We start from the raw sequence: 19,904 nt of genomic DNA, 5'->3' as shown, positions 1-19,904 counted from the left end.
GGGCCCTACGAAGTACAGCTGGTTTCTTTCATGATGATTCGCGCTCTGAGCTTTGTTTAGCTGCAGGAAGCGTCATTCGTGGTAGAGCACTGATCAGGAGCGATGAACACAACCTGTCCAAACTCTTGTGAGAGTAACACCTCCTGCCACCTCCTGTCTTCCTGTCGTGTTCAGAAGATGAATCTCCACTCTTCGCTTTCATTGAGACTTTTTGTTGTCGCAAGATATTAGATACCAGATAGTTGTAGTCATTTTTTGTGTCTCGAAAGTCTAGTTTTGTGAAGGTTGATTTATTTGTGTCGGCCATCTTTGCTGTCAAAAGACTTTTTTCTCTCTTAGTAGCTGTTGACACTAGGGGGCGGAGTTTATCTTACTCCTCTCCATATTTTCCTTCCTTTAGTACCGTGACCCAAAAAAATGTATTCATGACACTACATTTTAAAAAATCTTTTCTAGAGTCAATTTTGTGACGGTCAAGTTTTGTTCCCGATTTTTGTTATCTTTTGACTGGGCATTTTCTATCTTTTTTTCTTTCATGTTCAATGTTTTTCATTTTTTTGCTTTTTAAAGAGGTAATAAAAAGGATTTTGTGATGTTGATGATCGATATATTTAGATAGATTTTGATCTTCCTGTTGACTTTTTCTTCTCGTACTTCACTGATTTATTCTACATGTGCTTTGTCCTGACGGGCAGCTTTGTTCATTCCACTTTTCTCTGACAACGCTCACCAGAGCTTGTGACACTCTAATCCTCACTTCTTGTCTGCATTGTTGTTCAACACGTCTGAGTTTTTTTTTTCTGTGTGTGTGTTCTTTCTTGTCTTCACTACCCCATAGTTTCTTTACAATTCTGCATTTCCTGTTTTCCACTAGTCATCTCCTCTGAAAGTTGATGTTCTGTTGTGAGGCAAGCTTTCGTCCGACTATGTCTCTTACTTGTTAGCCATATTAGCATTTCTGGCATCATGAGGATCAAAAGAATAAATGAACATCCCAGTTGGACAAAAGATCAGCGGGAGACAAACTTAAATGGTTTGAACACAACACTAAACACATTTAGTGAGTGCTAGGTTCACCGCATTTAACCGCGAAGCTCCGGCGCTGCTAATGCTCCTTGCTAGCTATTGTTGGCGTCGGACTCAGGGCTGATTTTCGAGATAATCCAAGGATCTGACTGCGATCAAATAGACAAAAATGGCAGTTTATTAGCACACAGAAAGTTGTTAGCACAGGTGTTAGCGACAGTCTTATCAAATATATTCTTCTATGATAAAAAGTGACAGTGAAAGTGAGAGAGGCGCTACAGTTGGCACATGCAGGAGCAGGAAGGAGAGGACAGCAGCTCTATCGCTTCATCAGGTTGTTGGCTTTCTGGTTGGCGGCGTTGATGCGAGACACATTGAGAATGGCCTGCAGAAAGGAGATCAAGTTAGCATCTCCGTAGCGGGTTTCGCGTTGGCTGAACATCAAGCCAAGGTTGCAGAGAAGATCTTTCCATGACACCAGCCCCTCGTCTGTGCCGTCCATACCTTGCCCTGAATGCGCTCGATCTGCACGTTCTGCGTGTCGATTTCGTTGCCCACGTCCAGCGCCATGCTCTTCAGGTTCCCCAGAATGCTGCCCACGTGAGCCAGGTTCTCCTCCATCTCGTCCTCCCTGGCGTCGTTCGTCACCCTGAACAAAGAAAACTGATAAACCACGTGTTTGTTCAGCTGCTGCTGTGTGACTGCTCGAGTTACAGACGAACGCTGATGTGCGCTGCCTTTGTGAGAGACGTCTGAGCTGGTGTTCATCTTTACCTACGTATGTATCCTCCGCTCATGATCATTTGCTCCCGCTCATCAACCACGCGGGACGATGGCGGCTGATCCGAGACGACGCCATCTTGTCCGCCAGCTCCACCCCACACAGCTTTGTAAGCTCCGCTCTCCTCGAAGGCCTTCAGCCTGAGAACCAGTGAGTATTACAGCATCACAATATCCAATATCCAACATGCTGTCGCCTGCTCATCTCCATTAGATTAGGTTGGATTAGGTTCCGGTGAATACGCAGGGTAAGGTGTTGATGTCTGGGCCGTAGAGGAAGCCTAGAAAATCCTGTTGGAAAATGTCCACATCCTGGTGCTGCCGGAGGAGGGACACAGTTGCTCCGCTAAAAGGGTCCTGTAGTGCAAGGATGTGCCGGCCCACACCATGACTCTTGGCCCGCCCCGGTGATCCACCACATCTCCGCCTAGCTGCTTCCCTTCTGGCCGGCACTGGGGAGTTGGAACGTTAGCCTTGAACGGTGGATGGTGGTTTCCTTCATGAAGCCCACGTCTGGCAGTTGGGCTGCTGACTCGAGGATCGTGCCTCTCTGACAGAGAATGAGTCAGGCTGTCCTAGGAGATTCCGAGAATTGACGCACATCCTAATGCGTTTTAGATGAGATGGAATTAGATGGCCTCTAATGGTCCCACGTTTCTGGGAACAGTAGGAGTTCTGATGCAGTTCAGTGTCCTCTCCTGTAGCGATATCTCTGAGTCTCTCTTCCTTCTCACCATTGATCAAATGACTGTGTTTCACCATGACAGTGACCGTCTCACTGCACGAAACCGCGCCCTTAAGCGTTGTATCATATAACAATCCAGGACCAGAGGCTTTTTCACCACATCATTGAGCGAGGCGTCGGACTACATTGTGAGACACTGTACATTGTGTTTGCCATTGTTGGGGAGTTAGCCCTGACATCTTCGACGTGTTGCCTTAAAAGTTGTGCTGCGTCCCAGTTACCTCGGAAGTGGGACGTCTGAGCTGCGAATGATGTGACTGCCTATTTCAGCGTATTCCAGTTACCAAAGCATAAACAGGGTGGCAGGCTAGTGATAGCCACCGTTACCTTGGAAACATTTACCCAGTTTATGCTTTGATAACTGGAATACGCTGACATCAGCAGCGTATTTCAGCGTGTATATATGTATGTATGTATATATATATATGGTCAATACATAGATATCTATATATACATGTCTTTGTATTTAACCGATTTAAAGAAAGAAAAAAATAGAGGTGAAATATATGCATTATTACAGGAGCTCTCCTTGTTGCTGACACTCCGAGCAGCCATCATGAACTGTGAACTTTGGGTGGCAAGAAGTCTCCCACCTTCCGACTTGGAAATCCAATGTTTAGTGGCATCATTGACCAGTGGACCTAAAGGTTTTCCAGTTTCCGAGGACAACTGGAACACAGCAAGGCCTTTATGCTCTGTACAAATGTTTCTTTTCCTCAAAACGAATCTTGAGGACCACTCCCTGAAGCCCAGTAGAAATGCTAGAAGAGTGTAAAACACGCTTCCTAAACATTTCAAATCACTAACTTCCCAAACTCCTTCTTACAAAATACCAAAAATAATTGAACCGGACATTTTCATTGACTCTCAGTGTGTGATGGGTTTGGTCTGTGAGGCCACGACACCCATCAAAATTGACATGAGACACGTGTCATCCAGACACATGCTGCCACAAAAGCAACTAGCACATGCACAGGATTTGCCACACCTGCTTTGTGGGGTCCTTTCTAGGCCATCACCCTTTCCCCAGCCTCTCCCCCTAAATCTAACCCTCCAAAACACATGGCTCACCTTAAGCAGGACTGGAACCCAACAATAATGACCGAGTTATTTTGAAGGCTTCATCCTCGAATTGAGGTTCAACCTAGAGGGGTCCGGCAAGGAGGTGTTTCCCCCAAAACTGACCCTCACTAGGATGGATATGGCTAAACACACGCACTCACTTCTCACAGGAGCAGAGGCCACAGCACTTGGCCAGGTCGGTCAGGTTCTTCTCAGCCTCCTTCATGTCAGAGTTGATCTGGTCCAGGCCTTCTTCCACCCGCTCCAGTTGCTCTGCAGGCGGACGAGGAGAAAGCACAAGACCAAACCAAAACTGAAGCCAAAACACAAACACTGAGTCAGCAAAAAGCCTGTCGCCTGCAACATTATAACTAACTAATAATAAGGTCAGGTCAGGTTCTTCTCGGCCTCCTTCATGTCTCGGTTGATGGAGTCCATTCCCCCCTCGGTGCGCTCCAGTTGCTCTGCAGTGTAGCAGGGGGACCAGACCACCTCAGCTACCTTAGTGCCACGACTATCTTAGCATTAGCATTGAAGGGCTATCTCCATTCAGCAGACTCTCTCTCAGAACGTTCGGCTTTGTACTTGTCCCAGGTCATCTTCCATCATTGAATAATGTATGGATTTCTTTTCCTGCAATATTAAACATTGACCAAAAACAATATCTACTCACTTCACTACATTAAAAATCCAACTGCTGAAGTTACACCATTAAAATACATTAAATATCGATTCTCATCTGAAGAATTAAACTCATTATATCAGGATTATTCGGCGCTAATCTTGTTAGAACAAAAATAATGATAACATTCACTGTTATTACAAATGTATTTTAAAATGTCCTATAACTGTGAGGGCAAGTTTTTTCCTCTAAATTTTTCACATCATATTTTTGAGAATTAGACCAATATGAATAAATATAAATATAATTATATGGATAAATATTTATTATATAACTTATTTTCTACTAAATTTTCTTATTTCACATATTTTCAGGTCAAATGTCGGCGCCAGCTCATCAAAGCCAGTCGAGGGTTCGAGTCCGTGGAGAGAGTGTTACCTCCTTGTTCGTCCAGCATCACCAGCGCTCGGATCCCGGCGTCCTTGCTCTGCAAGACACGTGTTGATGTGCGTTTGTGGTGGTTGTGGGAGCCAACGTGGCGACAACACTCTCACCTCCTCCACCAGCTGCACCATCCTCCGAGTGCTCTCCAGAGACTGCAAGACACAAAGTCCAGCTTTGATTCGGCCCTCAGACCAGTCACACGAACAGACGAACCCGCAGCCGTGCATGTCTGTGTGTGTCACGCTCTGGGGTCCTCCCAGAGAAGATGTCATGCCAAGCACTGGTGACCTAAAGTAACCTTTAGACCCCAGGGTATGTCTGTGTGCAGGAAGGGAGGGGTGCTGGTCTCCATGGTGACCAGGTGAGGCTTGATAAGAGAAGGTCAGGACACAGGGTTTTAAATTGACCTGGTCTGCCTCCTGGACCCGCCTCTCCCCCAGCGTCAGAACCAAGACCCACATAGAAGCTTCTTTCACCTGGCTATGCGTTGCCTCAACTTAGACCTGACCTCAGGCTCCACCTGGCCCCACGGACCGACGCCTCCTCACACCTTCATCTCTGTGAGTGTTTGCTGAGTCTGCTCACCTCATCTGTGACCTGATTGGCCCGTCTCTGAAGCTCCTGCTGCTCCGTCAGGACGGGAGGCTGTGCCGCCATTCTGCGCGTCTGTTTGTGTTCAGTCCCAGGTGAGCACCAGGTGCATCTGTCACCTGGAGAGCAGCGAGGCACACGGACCGGCTGCCTGCTGAGCAGAAGACAGCCATCTCATCCATGAATTCTTATGAAGAAATGTGTTTCAAACAAGCTTCTCATTAGCAGCACCAAAATGAAAGTCAATAAAATAATGATACATTAAATTAAAATGCATTAAGTTAATATTTTGTGTCATTAAAAACGTTCATAAATTAGCACCTCTAATCTATGATCTGACGTTAGATTAAATAAAAAGGACACAAAAAAATTTGTCTATAATAAAATTTTGATTAAACAAAAAATGTAAAACGTAGATCTATATATTAACACATTACATCAGCCAGAAAATCAATGTTTTCGACTGACTACGTTTATCTTGAGGCAAAAAAAATAATATGACAAATTCAAAGCAAAACAAGTGTAGATTAATTTAATGGAAGAAAAATAATAATAAAAACATTTTACTCGAGTGTTTCTCAAGTTACAAAGATTGAAGCATCCAAACAAATTGAAAATACGGAGCAACGGGTCAAACGATTCTAAGTTTACAGTTAAAAACCACATTTTCCTTCTCAAATTCCGTTTTTAGTCTTAAGAGTTTCGTTGGCTTTTTAAACCGGAGCAATAAGAGCGAATGAAGACGATACCTGCTGCAGCCTCCCCTCGCTTCTTCCTGCGCCGATTCACTCCAGCAACAGTTTGTCCGGAAATCAGCTCCGCCCCTGAACGCATCATAGTGCAAACAGCAGTCGGTCTGCTGGTCGTCCTGGCAACCAGCTGTCAGACTGACTGCTGAGTCATCAATTATTCAAAATGTTGGCTCGTCAATCAGATCCCGCATCGATCACTTCCCGATTTTAACCTATTTTGCTCTAATTTGTGTTGTATCTAGAAAAACACGTCACGAGAGGCAATTCTACCAAAAAAAAAAAAAATCTAACTCTACTAAAGCTACTAAACGTAGTGAAGTAAATGGGAAATTGTGAAAAATAAAATCCACTAACTTCCAAAACATTGATAGGAACCTTAAATTTTAAATACACGTCATAAATTCAGTCAGAATTTTACATTTGTAATGTGAAAAAAACGGAATTATGATTCACAAATATCAAAATGATGCGGATTTTTGTGGTTGAAGATACATTTCTGGACATTTGAATGAAATATTTTTGTATGTAATTCATTGCAACTGTGTTGTGAATGACGTGCGACAGACACACAGACTTGTGTAACCTTTGTGCCGCTTTAATTCGTTCCAACTTAAAGCCAAATAAACATCTGGACATGAAGACAGACAACTGGAGTGCTTGCGCCCCCGCCTGGCGGCAGCCGGGAAACTGCGCTTTGGCCCCACGTTGGTCTTGTCGAGGCTTTGGAGCGGTTGCCGAGGGGAAGACGAAGCTTCGACCGCCTGCTGACAAGCGGGTCAGGGACGGGTTCAGGAGTACATGGTCAGCTGCAGCCACTGTGGACAGAGGTCAGTCAGCAACGCAGCCAGCAATGTCAGGTGATCACCGCAACCTCAGAGTTATACCTCTTTGATGTCCATACTGATCTTCTGGTCTCCTTTGGCAAGAGTCTTGAAGGCTCCTGTCACACACACACACACACACGTTTGTTTCGCTATTTTTGTGAGGACCTCTCACTGACATAACCCTCTCCCCCTAAACCTAACCATCCAAAACACATGGCTCACCTTCACCAGGACTCTGAACCCAACTGAAACCCAACAATAATGACCCAGTTATTTTGAAGTCTTCACCCTCAAATTGAGGCTGAACCTCCTGGCCCCACATTGGCACAAGGTCCTCACAAGGAGGTGTTCTGTCAACAATTGGTGCCCACATGAGAGGATCAACCAGACACACGCGCGCACACACACAGGATGATGGTGATGATGATGAAGAAAACGAGGACTGAAGGATGATGAAGACGAAGGAGACTCACGACACATGGCATCCAGTCGAACAATGCAGCCGATGAAATTGTCAAAGTCCATGTCGCCGTGTTCATTGGCGTAACGACGAATGACCAGCTTCAGGAGATCATCTTTCAGAGGGAAACCTGCGCGCACAAACACACGTGTCACAGTGAAGACACACACACGTGCACGCCCGCACACTCACCGGCTTCTTGGAAGGTGCCGGGCAGCTCATGACAGCTGATGACTCCGGAGCCGTCCCGGTCGTGACGCTGGTAGATGGCCTGGGACACACATGGCACACGTCACTGCAGGTGAATACAACCCTCAGCTGCAACAGCAGCGCCATCTTGAGACATGTGGGATCCAGCTCTGGTTCTGAGGGGTCCAAACACCCACCTGCCACTTCTTGATGTTGTTCCACAGATACTTGAACTCGTGGAAGCCCAACTTCCCCGTGCTGTCGGACTGGGGTGGCACAGGTCAAAGGTCAAACGAGCCTGCAATTTTTCCTTTTGTAGGTGTGGCTGTCGCGAGTGTTCCCTCATGCAGGACGGTGTGTGTGTGTGTGTATGTGTGTGTGTGTGTGTCTGAGTAGCTATGTGTGCAAGTGTGTCCTAAGAGCTGTCCTGGTTCTGGTGGTCCAGGATGGACCTCCCTGGGTGGAAGGATACGTCCATGACAGCAACCATGCTCCTGCAGGACTCGATGGAGAAGCCGTCAGTTTTCAAGCTTGAGTCTGAAACACAGAAACACCCGGAGCTTCCATCAGGTTCTCACCGACACGGGCAGGCCGGGCCGGGGCCGAGGGACAGACGGACTCACGCTTCATGACGACTTTGTTGAGGATATTCCTCAGCTCACACGGGCTCACCTCCATGTCCTGGTGACACACACATATACATAAATATTTTCTCATAGTCTGAACAACTACTGCGCCATTCAGCGCCCCCGTCAGTTGTAGGGGTGTATTGCAGCTTCCACTTCAAAGCAAGATGTCTGTGGCAGCTTTGGCTGTGAAATAACCAAAAGGTTAAACCTTGACCAAACTGAAACCAATCATAATAACCCAGTTATTTTGACATTTTTAACCTCCACACCTTCTGAGGACCGGCTAAAATATCCTCACAAGATCGGTGTCTTGTCAGAGACTGAAGAAGAAGCCATTTCCTCCACTACTATCGAGTTCAGTTTGGTCTCACAGGCAATAACCACTTGCTTCCACTTTTACATTATGTTTCACAGCATTTTTGTGTGTTTTCTTCAATATTTCTTATTGTGGCCACTTTTCAGTTTTTTTTTCTTTATTTTACCTTTCTGTTAGGTGGTCGACTCTTCTCCCTGCATGCTAGTTTACTTTTATTTTAATTTTCTGTAGAAATCTTCCTTGAAATGTCCTTGAATCGCTATTTTATGCTAACATTTGTGGAAGGTATCTTTTTCTAGTGGCCTCGTTTTTTCATATATTGTCATTTCTGAGGGTCAGACATGTTTTCCTCAGTAATCTACATCTCATACATCTATATATGTGTTTTATTGCTGCTGTAGAACCGTGCGGCCCAGACAGGAAGCTAAAAGACTCATTGTTGTTGTGGCATTAAAAAAGGAAGCCGCAGGGATGCTGTGTTTGTTCTGCAGTCTTGTGAATGAGCTCATGTGCTCTATGGCTCTGGCTCCAACTCAAGCAGGCAGATGTGTGACCATCTCCAGAGGCCTGCAGATCATGCTCCAATTCAAACCTCTTTCTTTCATCAAGACGTCAGCCTTTCAGATGGAAAGTCTCAGAGCGCTGCCGCTGAAGCAGCCACTGATCCAGAGCTGCTGGTCACAGACTCGCCCTGTGGAGGAGGCGGAGTCTCCGGGACTCAGCTGGATCAGAGCGAGGAAGCAGAGCGGGTTCCCCTGGTTCCACACCCAGAGTGACTCAGAACAAAGCAATGCCTCGAAGCCACCCAGACAGAGCATGAGTGGAATGTCATCGGTGTTGGTGTGTGACATATTGTTTCTTTGATCATTTCATATATCTTTTAAAAGGTTTATCATCATTGTTCACTTTGTATTTCTACTGAATAGAATAATATGTGACTTCCCACTTGTCTATTATTATTACCATTATGACAATTAAATTACAACACTAAAAACATAAAAAATTTAAAAAGTTAAAAAAATTTGAACTTGAAACAAAATGCATTTCAATTTTCCTGTATTTTCTCATTAAACTTATAAACTATTTAGTGATAAAACACTACATGAAATATTTAAAATTATAATTCAAAATAAAAAAGTAATAATAATAAAAAATCAAATGTAATTTAACCCAAAAGTAAATAAGAGACTGCCCCTCGTTTTTTTGAAGCGGTTGCAAATAGTGCCTCACTGAAGCTTTGCTCTTGTAACGGTCATTGAACTGGGAAGGGTCAACCCTGCTGTGGGGCTACCAGGCACACCTGCAGGGGTCAAAGGTGAAGGGCGGGGTTAGGAATGAGAAAAGATAACCGATGAGGAACTAGAACTGGATCAGCAGCTCAGGCACAGCCGAGCCAGTAGGTTGGTCACATGACTGGCATATCTTAAGAGCAACAACCGAGGGCGGGTGTAAGTCCGTAACACTCACGTCTCCCGCCAGCTGTTGGAAAACCCTCCGGAACTGCTTCTCCTCATCGCTCTCGTGTGCTTCGGCGAAGTTGATCGGCCGGCGCGGGGGAGGCTGCGCACACACACACACACACACACACACACACAAACCCGTCAGTGTTCGCTCACACACTGGACGCACTGTTCGGCCTGGAACCTCCCACTCAGATTTCTCTCAGATGAAGATGAGAGGACTTACAGGATCACAGGGGATGAACATACTTGGATCGATGTTGCTGTGGGGAGACACATACGCATAAGTCCCCCCAAAAGCATCCGTGCATCTGCAACGTTTGCGTGTGCGTTCTCACCTCACCATGTCGATGAGTCCTCCAATCAATTTTTTGGCCAAGAAACTCATTTTGGAAGGAGGTGAATTGCTAATGCTGTGAGCACACATAGTAAACATAAGTCATCTTCTGGCTCCATTTTGTGACACACATTGACCCATATAATAACAACAATGTAATTAACCATTGCATTTTCAGAAAATATGCAAGTCAGTGAATTACACACACGATTCTATATGTTTGTTTATGATGGTGTGAAATATTCTTTTTTAAATGTAACTTGATTTATTACCTTCATCATCCCAAACTATATTAAATTATTTCACATTTTCTAATTTCCTAACTTTGATCAATTTACATGACGATTTGAATGATGATTCATATAGTTATTGTTTTCACATTCTGAGTTTAGTCCATGAATTTAGCTATGTTTTGTGGGTGTTTTTCCATCAACAAAAGCCCATTGTAAAAGTAGAAGTTTACAAAAACACGTCTTTTCTTGCAGCCGGTGGATCAGGAAGTTCGCACAAGCGTGTGTTTGTTTGTGTTAACGCAAGGTCGCCTCTCACCATGGAAAATGTAAACATAGCCGCTTGGACCCAAACACAGACGAAGGCTCGGTTCTACTTACGGGACTTGAGCAGATCCACAGCAGACAAGGCTGAAGCCGAGGAGAGGTTGTCGAGACTCTGCGGGCAAACGCAGCAGACAGGCGGGGCAGGTAACTAGCAGGAGGCCGCTCCCACTTCCAGGGTCCACAGAACCGGTCCGGCTCAAGTTCTTTGACGATGCATCACTGGCGCCGCCCGTCACGGCGCATGCGCCTGCTGCTGTATGGCTCCCTCTGCTGGATTATGCTGCGTTCAGGACTTGCGACTACAGTTCGCAAATCACCCCCGCTACAAAAAGACGACTTTTAAATCGCAGTTCCACCGTCATAAGGAGAGGACAGATTCTATTGTTTTCAGCTCCTAATAACTGACTGAATGAATGGGATTGTCAATTAAAAAATGTTTCAACAGTATAACAACATATTAACTATAATGCAGTACGTCGAACAACAAAATCACGTTTAGTAAACACGGGTTGTATCAGTGGTGAAATTGTCGATTATAAAACGACTAGCTGGAGCGGTCAAACAAATACATATTTTGATGCGCCGTGTAAATTTCTGCGGTCCGTGAACGCGCAACGTCTTATCGAGTGACGTCAACCAGGAAGTCAGTGAGTTGTGAGCTGTCGCCGCGTTGCGTTCTTCTCCTTCCTGTCTGAAATGTCCCACTCCGCGGGTCCGAACTGGGCCGGACGAGTTTTCTGCTGCTTCCCGGTTCTTGTGCTGGTCTGCACACAGCTCTTCACACCGGCTGGTGCGGTTTCCGAACCTGGGAAATGGATCCTGGACGTCAACAGCGTGAGTTCCTGTTTGTGATGCTGCTGTCGGGCGGCCACACAGTGATCCGATGACTTATTGGGACGTGGGTTCAATGACACCTGAAGACCGTGTCCAACTGTGTGTCCCGCAGCGGGGAAAGTCAATATATAGTTCTATGCAAATGCTTCAACAAAGCCCTCAGTGAACCTCAGACATCCAAGCCAACAGTGTTCAGCTCCAATCTCTCCATCTCACTCTTCGGTATGCTGACAGGAAGTTTGACTCTCACGTGTTTTGCAGGAGATTCTGAAGAAGCACAACTTCTTTGTTTTCACCAAGACTTTGTTCAACAACAGCGTCATTCACATCAAACGTGAGTCCACTTCGCTCTCCTCCTCTCGCCGCTGTAACAACGCTAACTGACCTATGTGCGCGTGTGTGTCTGTGTCAGTGGCTTCAGAGAAGTGTAACTCCTCATCGCCGGTGAAGTTGGCCGTGTCATGGTACCTGAGGAATTCTCACTGCTACGATGAAGTCTTCAACCTCAATGTGAGTGCTTCCTTCTCAGACTGGAGTCTGTTTTCACTTGACTGATTTTTTTTTTGTCCCGTGGACCGGGTCACACTCTGAACTCTGTTTGTCTGCAGGAAGTACAAGCGTCTAGATACTTTGGATCAGATAAGGTGCTTCAAAGCGGAGGAAACGGTTTCTATATACTGCATCAATATGACCCGTTCACCTGTGAGATCCACAGCAACCCTAACACTGTATGTACAAACACACACATTCTTGTATATCTATCCTTGCTAGGAAGTTTCTATTGCTTTCCCCAGCCTCTGCCCCTAAACCTAACCATCCAAAACACATGACTAACCTCAAACTGAGACCCAGTTATTTTGACGTCTTTGTCATCAGATTGAGGCTTAACCTTGTTCGGACCGGCAAAAAGCTCCCAACTCAGCCAAATGTCTTCTCAAAGTGCTGTTTTCCCCCAAATTGGTCCAAACAAGAATAGATAAACCAATGCCACACACCAAAAAATAAACCTTTGTTTTTTCTTGAACAGTTTGGTCTGGATGTATTTAAAGCAGCAACTCCGTTGACAGAGCCCCCGAAGCCGCCGGTATGACACACACACACACACACATGCACACCCGCACACCCACAGGTTTGTCGTACCATCTTTTTGGGGACATCTCGTTGCCATAACCCTTTCCCCAGCCTCTCCCACTAAACCTAACCATCCAAAACACATGGCTAACCAGGAACCAGGACTCTGAACCAAACTGAAACCCAGTTATTTTGAAGCATTCATCCTCAAATTGTAAATGTAAGGGCCCCACAAGGAGGTGGTTTCCCCAAAATTGGACCTCACTAGGATAGATACGCATACACACCCACATAAAGCTGCCTACGGCTTCAATAAAGTGATGTCTCACACCTGTTCATCTTTCAGTCTGTCACTGAGAAGCCTGCGGCTCGAGGGCGGAGAGCCATCGAGGCTCCTCAGCCGAAGGTCAGGACGTCACTCATGCACAACTAGATGAATGATTCTGGATGCATGATGGAACATCTGTGCATGCATTGTGAGATGACTGAGTGAATCGTAAAACTCAGGTCACCTTTTTTGTCTCAGGCCGTGACCGGCAAAACTAATGACTCGACAGCGAAGAAAAAGAATGCCGACTCGTCCAAACAGGTGAGAATGACTGGCGGTGGCGGTGGCGGCGGCTCTTTGCCACGTGCTGTTGAAGGAATCCCAGATGAGTGTTGCATAGTCCAAATAAACACCTAAGTAGCACTGCAGACCCTGAATGCAGTAGCTTGGGAGGCCATTTGTGAAGTCTGGGTGCTCAGGTTTCCTCCCTTACTCCGAGAGCATAAACGTGTTGTGTTCGGATCAGTGCGTTTGGGTTGTCGGGTTCAACTTGTGTTGCATTAACCGCGCTCTGCTGGTGTGCGTGTGTCATGACCGTGTTATTAAGTGCTCCCTCTCTCTCCCCTGAGGAAGCTGGAAGGAGTGAGTGTGTGAATGAAAGGGTTAGTGTAATGAACACAGGCGGTCTTCATGTTCTGAGTGACCTGTGTGAGTGGATGAGTCGATGATCAGCTGCAGATGTGCCGGCTTTTGGGATAGAGCTTCTGCAGTGTGCACAGTGAAGGCTCTTTTTTCCGCCCAGCAGGGGGCGTTGAGTCCTCATTTGGATGCTGTGGCCACGAGCTGGGAGGATGGACCCTACATGTTCATCCTCCAGATCCAGGACGAGAGCCCATCGCCGGACCCCCGGACACCATGGAGCCTGCAACGTGAGGAAGCACACCCACGGCACACCCACGGCACACACACACGCGCGCACACACGCTTGTATTGCTATCCCTGTGGGGACATTGTGAGGTTCCTCATTGCCATCACCCTTTCCCCAGTCTCTCCCTCTAAACCTAACCATCCAAAACACATGGCTAACCTTAACCAGGACACGCAACCAAACTGAAACCTAATTATAATGACCCAGATATTTTGAAGTTTGTACCTTCAAATTGAGATTTGAAAAGTGTTTTGTCTAGAGTTCCTCACAAGCAAGGATGAACCTGTAGCACACACTCACATGCATACATTGTTTACGTTCACAGTCCAGATCAGCATGAAGGGACCGCACGACTTCATCTCTGCCTCGGAATATCCGCTGATGCTGGTGAGTCCAAACCAGAGTTTAGCCCAGACCTGTTGACAAATGAAGCCAACCTCTAACCTGAGCTGGTTTGTCCAGTTCTACATGGTCATGTGCATTGTCTACGTGCTGCTGGCGCTGCTCTGGCTCGTCCTGTCCGCCCGCTACTGGAGAGACCTGCTCCGGATCCAGTTCTGGATAGGTGGCGTCATTTTCCTGGGAATGTTGGAGAAGGCTGTTTACTACGCGGAGTTCCAGAGCATCAGATATGACGGCTTGTCGGGTAGGTGGCGCCACCCACACACATTTTCTCTGTCATTCTGACGCTGCATTTGCTCCTCCTGCAGTCCAGGGGGCGGTGGTGTTCGCCGAGGTGCTCTCTGCAGTGAAGAGGACTCTGGCCCGAGTCCTCGTCATCATCGCCAGTCTGGGCTACGGGATTGTCAAGTGAGTAGCGTGTGATGGCGGAGGAACCATGGTGTTGAAGCTGGTGATCATGAGGTCGTGTTGGTCTTCAGGCCGAGACTTGGAGCGCTGCTTCACCGGGTCGTGGGCGTCGGCCTGCTGTACCTGATCTTCTCTGTGGTGGAGGGGATCCTGAGAGTCAACGCTGTGAGACACACGACACTTTGAGCCTTGTCAAGAGTCGCTTATGATTCAACATTTGTTTGCACGCAGGGTCGAGGAGACAACACCAGCAGCCGGGTTCTGTGTGACCTGGTTCTGGCCTTCACAGACTCCTGTGTGGTCTGGTGGATATCCTCACTCAGAGCCACGGTGATGTCACATGCCGTCTGGTCTAGTGACCAGCCGTGAAATGAGAAGCTCGAACCATGAAGGCTTCATAAAGTCAGCCAGGATTCTCAGACAATGCTGCCCCACAGTCGGAGTCTCACCGTTTTAAATGACGCACGCACACACGTTTTCCTTCCTATCTTAGTGAGGACCATCATTGACAGACATTGACATAATGCTTTCCCCAGCCTCTCGCCCTAAACCTAACCACCTTAAACAAATGGCTAAACTTAACCTTTACCCTTAACCAAACTAAAACCCCATCGTTTTCTCCTTCAGAATGAGACTTTGCAAAAATGTCCTCACTCTGTTGATTAAAAACGCATATGCACAAAGATAGAAGTGCAAGATGACACACACACACACAGAGACTCACTAAGGCAGACGCACTTTCAGTGAAAACATACGCCCTGAAACATCCTGCAATATACACACAACCCAAATGTCTCGGTGTGTCTGAGCTCTCTGAGCAGAAACACTGTGTTGTATATTTGTGCGTGAGTGTTTTCTCCTTGACTCTGACTCACATCTTTGTGAGCCTGGCTCAAACCATGAAGCTGCTGAGGTTGCGGAGGAACGTCGTCAAGCTCTCGCTCTACAGACACTTCACCAACACGCTCATCTTCGCCGTCATAGGTGTGTGTTTGTGTGTGTGGGGGTCAGGTGAGGGCATGCCTCTAACTCTGGTGTGTTCATGCTCCTCAGCCTCCATCATCTTCATCATTTGGACCACAAGGACCTTCAAGATGGCTAAATGTCAATCTGTAAGTGCGATGATGATGAAGATTGAGATGATGATGATGATGGTGGTGTGACGATGATGAAGAAGGGGTTAGAAGAAGATGGTGATGATCAGAAGGATGATGATGATGATGATGATGATGATGATGAAGATGAAGAAGTTGACGACAGGAGTGTGACGATTTAGAAGCAGATATGGAAGCTATGAGGATGATCATGGCAACGGTGGTGGAGATGAAGATGCTGATGATGAGAATAAGGATCAAGAACAATGTTAAAGATGAAACTCTGCAGTTTGGTTTTCGTTACTCCATGTTTGTGTGACAGCTAGGAGGCGCTGAACACTCCTACCTCAGAAACTAGTTTTCCCAGAAGTGCTCCGTCACAGCAACCTTGGTGTTGGTGTGTGCAGGACTGGAGGGAGCTGTGGATCGACGACGCTTTCTGGCGCTTCCTCTTCTCCATCATCCTGCTGGTCATCATGTTCCTGTGGCGCCCGTCGGCCAACAACCAGAGGTACGTCGGCGCCTCTGAGACTCCGAGTCACACACCTGTGGCTGGACACCAAGTCTCAGGTCCCTCACGTGTTGCTTCTGTTGCAGGTACGCCTTCAGCCCTCTGGTGGATGAAGAGAGTGAGGAAGAGGAGGAAAAGGAGCCAATGATGAACGAGGCCTTCGGTCAGTCTCTCCGTCTGCTCCAGAGTTGTTACACATCCTTCTCAGTCATCAGTGATCAGCAGCGCTGAGAGAGAAGAGGAAGAAGTTTCCCATGATGACACACAAGTGGCTTGACAACAGGTCTGTTGTGTTTCTGCAGAGGGAATGAAGATGAGGGGGATGAAGAACGAGACCAATGGCTCTGCTAAAGCAAACAAAGTGGTGAGTCGAGTCAATGCCCCAAGAGTCATGTCACTGAGAATCATGCCACAAGGAGTCATAACACTGACTCATGTCACTTAGTCAAGTCCCAGAGTCATGTCACTTGAGTCAAGGCCCCAAGAGTCATGCCACTAGGAGTCTTGTCACTGACAGTCAAGTCCCAGAGTCATGCCCCTGAGAGTCAGATCCAAGAGAGTCTTGTCACTGAGGGTCATGTCACTTAAGTCTAGCTTCTTCCTTCAAGTCCCCAAGAGTCATTTCTCTCAGAGTCAAGTTCCTGGGAGTCCTTTCACACGGTGTAGCATTGCCTAGTGTAATGCCACTGTGCAGCCGCCAGAGTAATGTTGGCGACCGAGTGCTGGTTTGTTGAGCGGCAGTGAGTTCGCTGAGTCAGATCGCCCCAGTAAAGACTTTTAGTCTCTCAAGTACTAGTTCAAGTACTCTGAAGCACTTTACTGACAGACAGAAAAACACCACACGTCGAGAGAAAACCTGGCCTTCCAACTCACACTGCTGTCAGACTCAGAATGTCTCATGTTTCTCCAGGATGAAGATCTGAAGTGGGTGGAGGAGAACATCCCGACCTCCATGTCTGACGTGTGAGTGTCACGCTCCGGTGTGTCGCGTTGACTTGACTCTGTCTAACTCAGCCCTCTCTGCCCACAGAGCTCTGCCGCCCCTGCTGGACTCTGACGAGGTGAGTGACCCCAGCCCTTCCTCCTGAGTTGGCGCTGGCTCGCTGTGTGGGTGCAGTTCTATCAGCGGGCAACAGATGGCGCCACGCCACTGCTGACATGTTTCCCTGTGATGCCTCTCTGTCTGACTGGAGAAACACAACCAAAGTTCTCATGGGGATGAGACTCTTATTAAGCGCTAGCTCTGGTTGACCTTTGACCCACAACCTCCTTTACTCATTCTGTTTGACGACACATCCTGTTTCTGCTGCCTGTATTCCAGTTATAAACAGCATGAACTATGTCAGTCTTTTCTTACACCGCCATTATTTTACATGCTGTAGCCACTTGCGTGTTGAACAAGTCACCTTCCTGTCAGGGACCTGTAACGTCTCCGCAGGACCAGTGAGATGGGACTCAGCAGCGCACTCTCGTCTTGTGTTGCAGGAAATCATGACGACCAAGTTCGAGATGTCCAAGATGGAGTGAAGAGACGCAGCCGGCGGACGAGTGGGTGAGGGGCGCCCTGCAGCGACTGACCAGGGCCGACAACCAATCACAGCTTTTATCTCCAGCCTGTATTTATAATGTAAATAAGTGAAGAGTATTTTGTTGCGTCGCTTGTTCCTGTTGTGCTTTTCTGAGGAGTGTCTAAATATTTGGAGGGAAATGTGACTTTTCACCAGAGTTTCTATTAAAACACCAAAAAAAAGATTTCTCTGCAGAGTTTTTTGTAGCATCAGGCTGAAGCTGAGATGTTCCTGAGCCAGAGCGGAGGACAGCTCCGGTGCTCCTAACTTCAAACGCTGAACCTCCCAGTGATGATGCGTTCAGGTGCTGTGGGAATTTCCTGCTCGTACCCTCAATAACACCCTCGGAGACACACTGTGTCAGCACTCGACAACTAGTCCAGTCCGTTCCAACTTCCTGTCTCAGGATTAATTTCTGGAGTCGACGTATTTTTGGGGGGAATCCCAGATGAGATGGATGGTGGATCCAGGTGAGACCCCTTGATGCCCCCCCGAGCCTCCCTCTAACGTGCCTGTCCTTCTATAGTCTCCAGTTGGGCTTTGAGTCTCCTCCAACAAGAATGATGTTCTGAGACTCGTCGCACTGTACTTTGTCCCCTGAGTTCCAACAGTCACCTGAGGAGTCTGCAGTCATACCGAGCCTCTGCAGAGTCTTCTGCCTCCTTTGGTTTCACCTCAGCACCTTAAGACTCCTCTGCGTCACTGTGCCTGACTCACTTCAAGATCGAGATCACACATTCACTCTTGACCTCTGGAGTCTTTTCTCATTTCTTAAAGTGTCTGAGACGAGCTGCACTCGCAGGAGGCGCTGCCCTGGTGCTTGGGCTCCTCGCAGCAGGAAGGACAGTCGTAGCTGTATTGACTCCTTGCTCTCATCCCACTCGAGCCAACACACTCTCTTTTGTGTAGCGCTTCAGAGACCCTCTGGTCCCCCCCCCAAGTCGCACCATGGTCTCAGACAGACTGTGGTCCTCAGAAGTCTCCTGTGTTCCAGTGGTCCAACAAGACTCCCTCCTGCTGCCCTCTGGTGGCCATAGTTTCTCATCAGATCTTTTCCAGCTAATTGTCTCACATCAGTATCATGTGAGCCGGCGTTTAATCCCTCACACGTCCACGCTCTCATTACTCCACTCTGCAAACACCTTTAACCCGCAAACCGTGTGTGTGTGTGTGTGTGTGTGTCACACTGTCCTCTGGAATTACGACTGAAATAACATAATCCCCCAGATTTGCCAGACAACAGGACAGTATGCTTCAGATCGCCACAGACCGTTGGGGTTTATCGTCGCTGCTCTCTTGACAGACGGCAAGACTCGCCGCAGCACGAGGCACCGGGGCCTCCTCAGGGCTTCAGGGTCGGGTTAGCTTGTCCCTTCTGTTTTCCCGGCGTTTTTTCTCAGTTCCCTCCATGAGTCAGTGAAGGGGAATGACTCCAGGGAAGACTTGTCTGAAGCAGGAGTCACAGTCAGAGAAGACTAGAGGAGGAGTGAGAGGACACTGAGAAGAACATGAAGAAGACTCATACGAACTCAGTTGGAAGAGTTCCAGAATCCACACTGTGATGCAACTGCAGGGAGAAGTGGAGCGGAACCATCTTTAAATTTTTAATTGCAGATGTATGTACATACGTATGATAAGTTTATGTAAAAATACACAAAGAATGAAGTGATAAAATGAGCAAAAAACGTTATCCAGCAAGATTTGGAAAAATATATATATAAAAAGAATGGAAAAAGTCTTGATTAAAGTTTGATTTTAAAAGAAGTTTAAAAATCATGGAAATGAAAAGTAACAAAATAAGTAAAAAAGTAAAATTGAAAAACTGAAAATGGAAAAAATAAATATAAAAATGTGAAAGTGAAAAGGTGAAAATATGTTTTTTATAAAATTGACAAATATCAACAATTTCTAATTGAATGGGAAATAAACATGAACAAACAGATACATTTGAATGCCGGAAAAAAACTATCCAATAGTGTAAAAACATGAGAGATATGTAAATGTGAAAACTGTGGAGAAAAAAGTA

At 46.8% G+C, this 19,904-nt stretch overlaps 3 protein-coding genes across 6 annotated transcripts; 1 reads left to right on the top strand and 2 right to left on the bottom strand.

Moving 5' to 3' along the window:
* Positions 1 to 1,203: 1,203 nt before the first annotated feature.
* On the bottom strand, positions 1,204 to 6,455 carry zgc:101731 (SNARE_SNAP25N and SNARE_SNAP23C domain-containing protein). 2 transcript variants are annotated; one of them, XM_053872965.1, is made up of 8 exons: positions 6,020 to 6,455; positions 5,265 to 5,424; positions 4,790 to 4,831; positions 4,674 to 4,722; positions 3,775 to 3,886; positions 1,801 to 1,947; positions 1,531 to 1,675; positions 1,204 to 1,411 (listed from the first exon to the last, which is right to left on the bottom strand). In XM_053872965.1, the coding sequence occupies exons 2-8, from the start codon at positions 5,334 to 5,336 to the stop codon at positions 1,346 to 1,348; spliced, it is 633 nt and encodes a 210-aa protein (XP_053728940.1). In that variant the 5' UTR covers positions 5,337 to 5,424; positions 6,020 to 6,455; the 3' UTR covers positions 1,204 to 1,345. The 2 variants fall into 2 exon arrangements, with proteins under 2 accessions (XP_053728940.1, XP_053728941.1); XM_053872966.1 differs by having other exon boundaries at positions 5,265 to 5,421.
* Positions 6,456 to 6,604: 149 nt separating this feature from the next.
* On the bottom strand, positions 6,605 to 11,026 carry capns1b (calpain, small subunit 1 b). 2 transcript variants are annotated; one of them, XM_053872964.1, is made up of 11 exons: positions 10,849 to 11,026; positions 10,244 to 10,313; positions 10,127 to 10,163; positions 9,908 to 10,000; positions 8,119 to 8,176; positions 7,968 to 8,032; positions 7,693 to 7,761; positions 7,499 to 7,577; positions 7,320 to 7,436; positions 6,907 to 6,962; positions 6,605 to 6,837 (listed from the first exon to the last, which is right to left on the bottom strand). In XM_053872964.1, the coding sequence occupies exons 3-11, from the start codon at positions 10,145 to 10,147 to the stop codon at positions 6,811 to 6,813; spliced, it is 585 nt and encodes a 194-aa protein (XP_053728939.1). In that variant the 5' UTR covers positions 10,148 to 10,163; positions 10,244 to 10,313; positions 10,849 to 11,026; the 3' UTR covers positions 6,605 to 6,810. The 2 variants fall into 2 exon arrangements, with proteins under 2 accessions (XP_053728939.1, XP_053728938.1); XM_053872963.1 differs by having other exon boundaries at positions 6,608 to 6,837; positions 10,239 to 10,313; positions 10,849 to 11,023.
* Positions 11,027 to 11,430: 404 nt separating this feature from the next.
* On the top strand, positions 11,431 to 18,044 carry zgc:162698 (Transmembrane protein 87A-like). 2 transcript variants are annotated; one of them, XM_053872961.1, is made up of 21 exons: positions 11,431 to 11,628; positions 11,890 to 11,962; positions 12,041 to 12,138; positions 12,237 to 12,356; positions 12,656 to 12,712; positions 13,046 to 13,105; positions 13,226 to 13,288; positions 13,773 to 13,896; positions 14,221 to 14,282; positions 14,358 to 14,541; positions 14,606 to 14,705; positions 14,777 to 14,870; positions 14,937 to 15,016; positions 15,583 to 15,689; positions 15,759 to 15,817; positions 16,207 to 16,310; positions 16,397 to 16,473; positions 16,613 to 16,674; positions 17,221 to 17,273; positions 17,341 to 17,371; positions 17,796 to 18,044. In XM_053872961.1, exons 1-21 carry the CDS (start codon positions 11,491 to 11,493, stop codon positions 17,835 to 17,837), a joined length of 1,788 nt encoding a protein of 595 aa, XP_053728936.1. In that variant the 5' UTR covers positions 11,431 to 11,490; the 3' UTR covers positions 17,838 to 18,044. The 2 variants fall into 2 exon arrangements, with proteins under 2 accessions (XP_053728936.1, XP_053728935.1); XM_053872960.1 differs by having other exon boundaries at positions 13,770 to 13,896.
* Positions 18,045 to 19,904: the final 1,860 nt, after the last annotated feature.

This window comes from Synchiropus splendidus, chromosome 8 (assembly GCF_027744825.2).
Source record: "Synchiropus splendidus isolate RoL2022-P1 chromosome 8, RoL_Sspl_1.0, whole genome shotgun sequence".
NCBI lineage: Eukaryota > Metazoa > Chordata > Actinopteri > Syngnathiformes > Callionymidae > Synchiropus > Synchiropus splendidus.
This window is presented reverse-complemented; position numbering and strand designations above follow the sequence as displayed.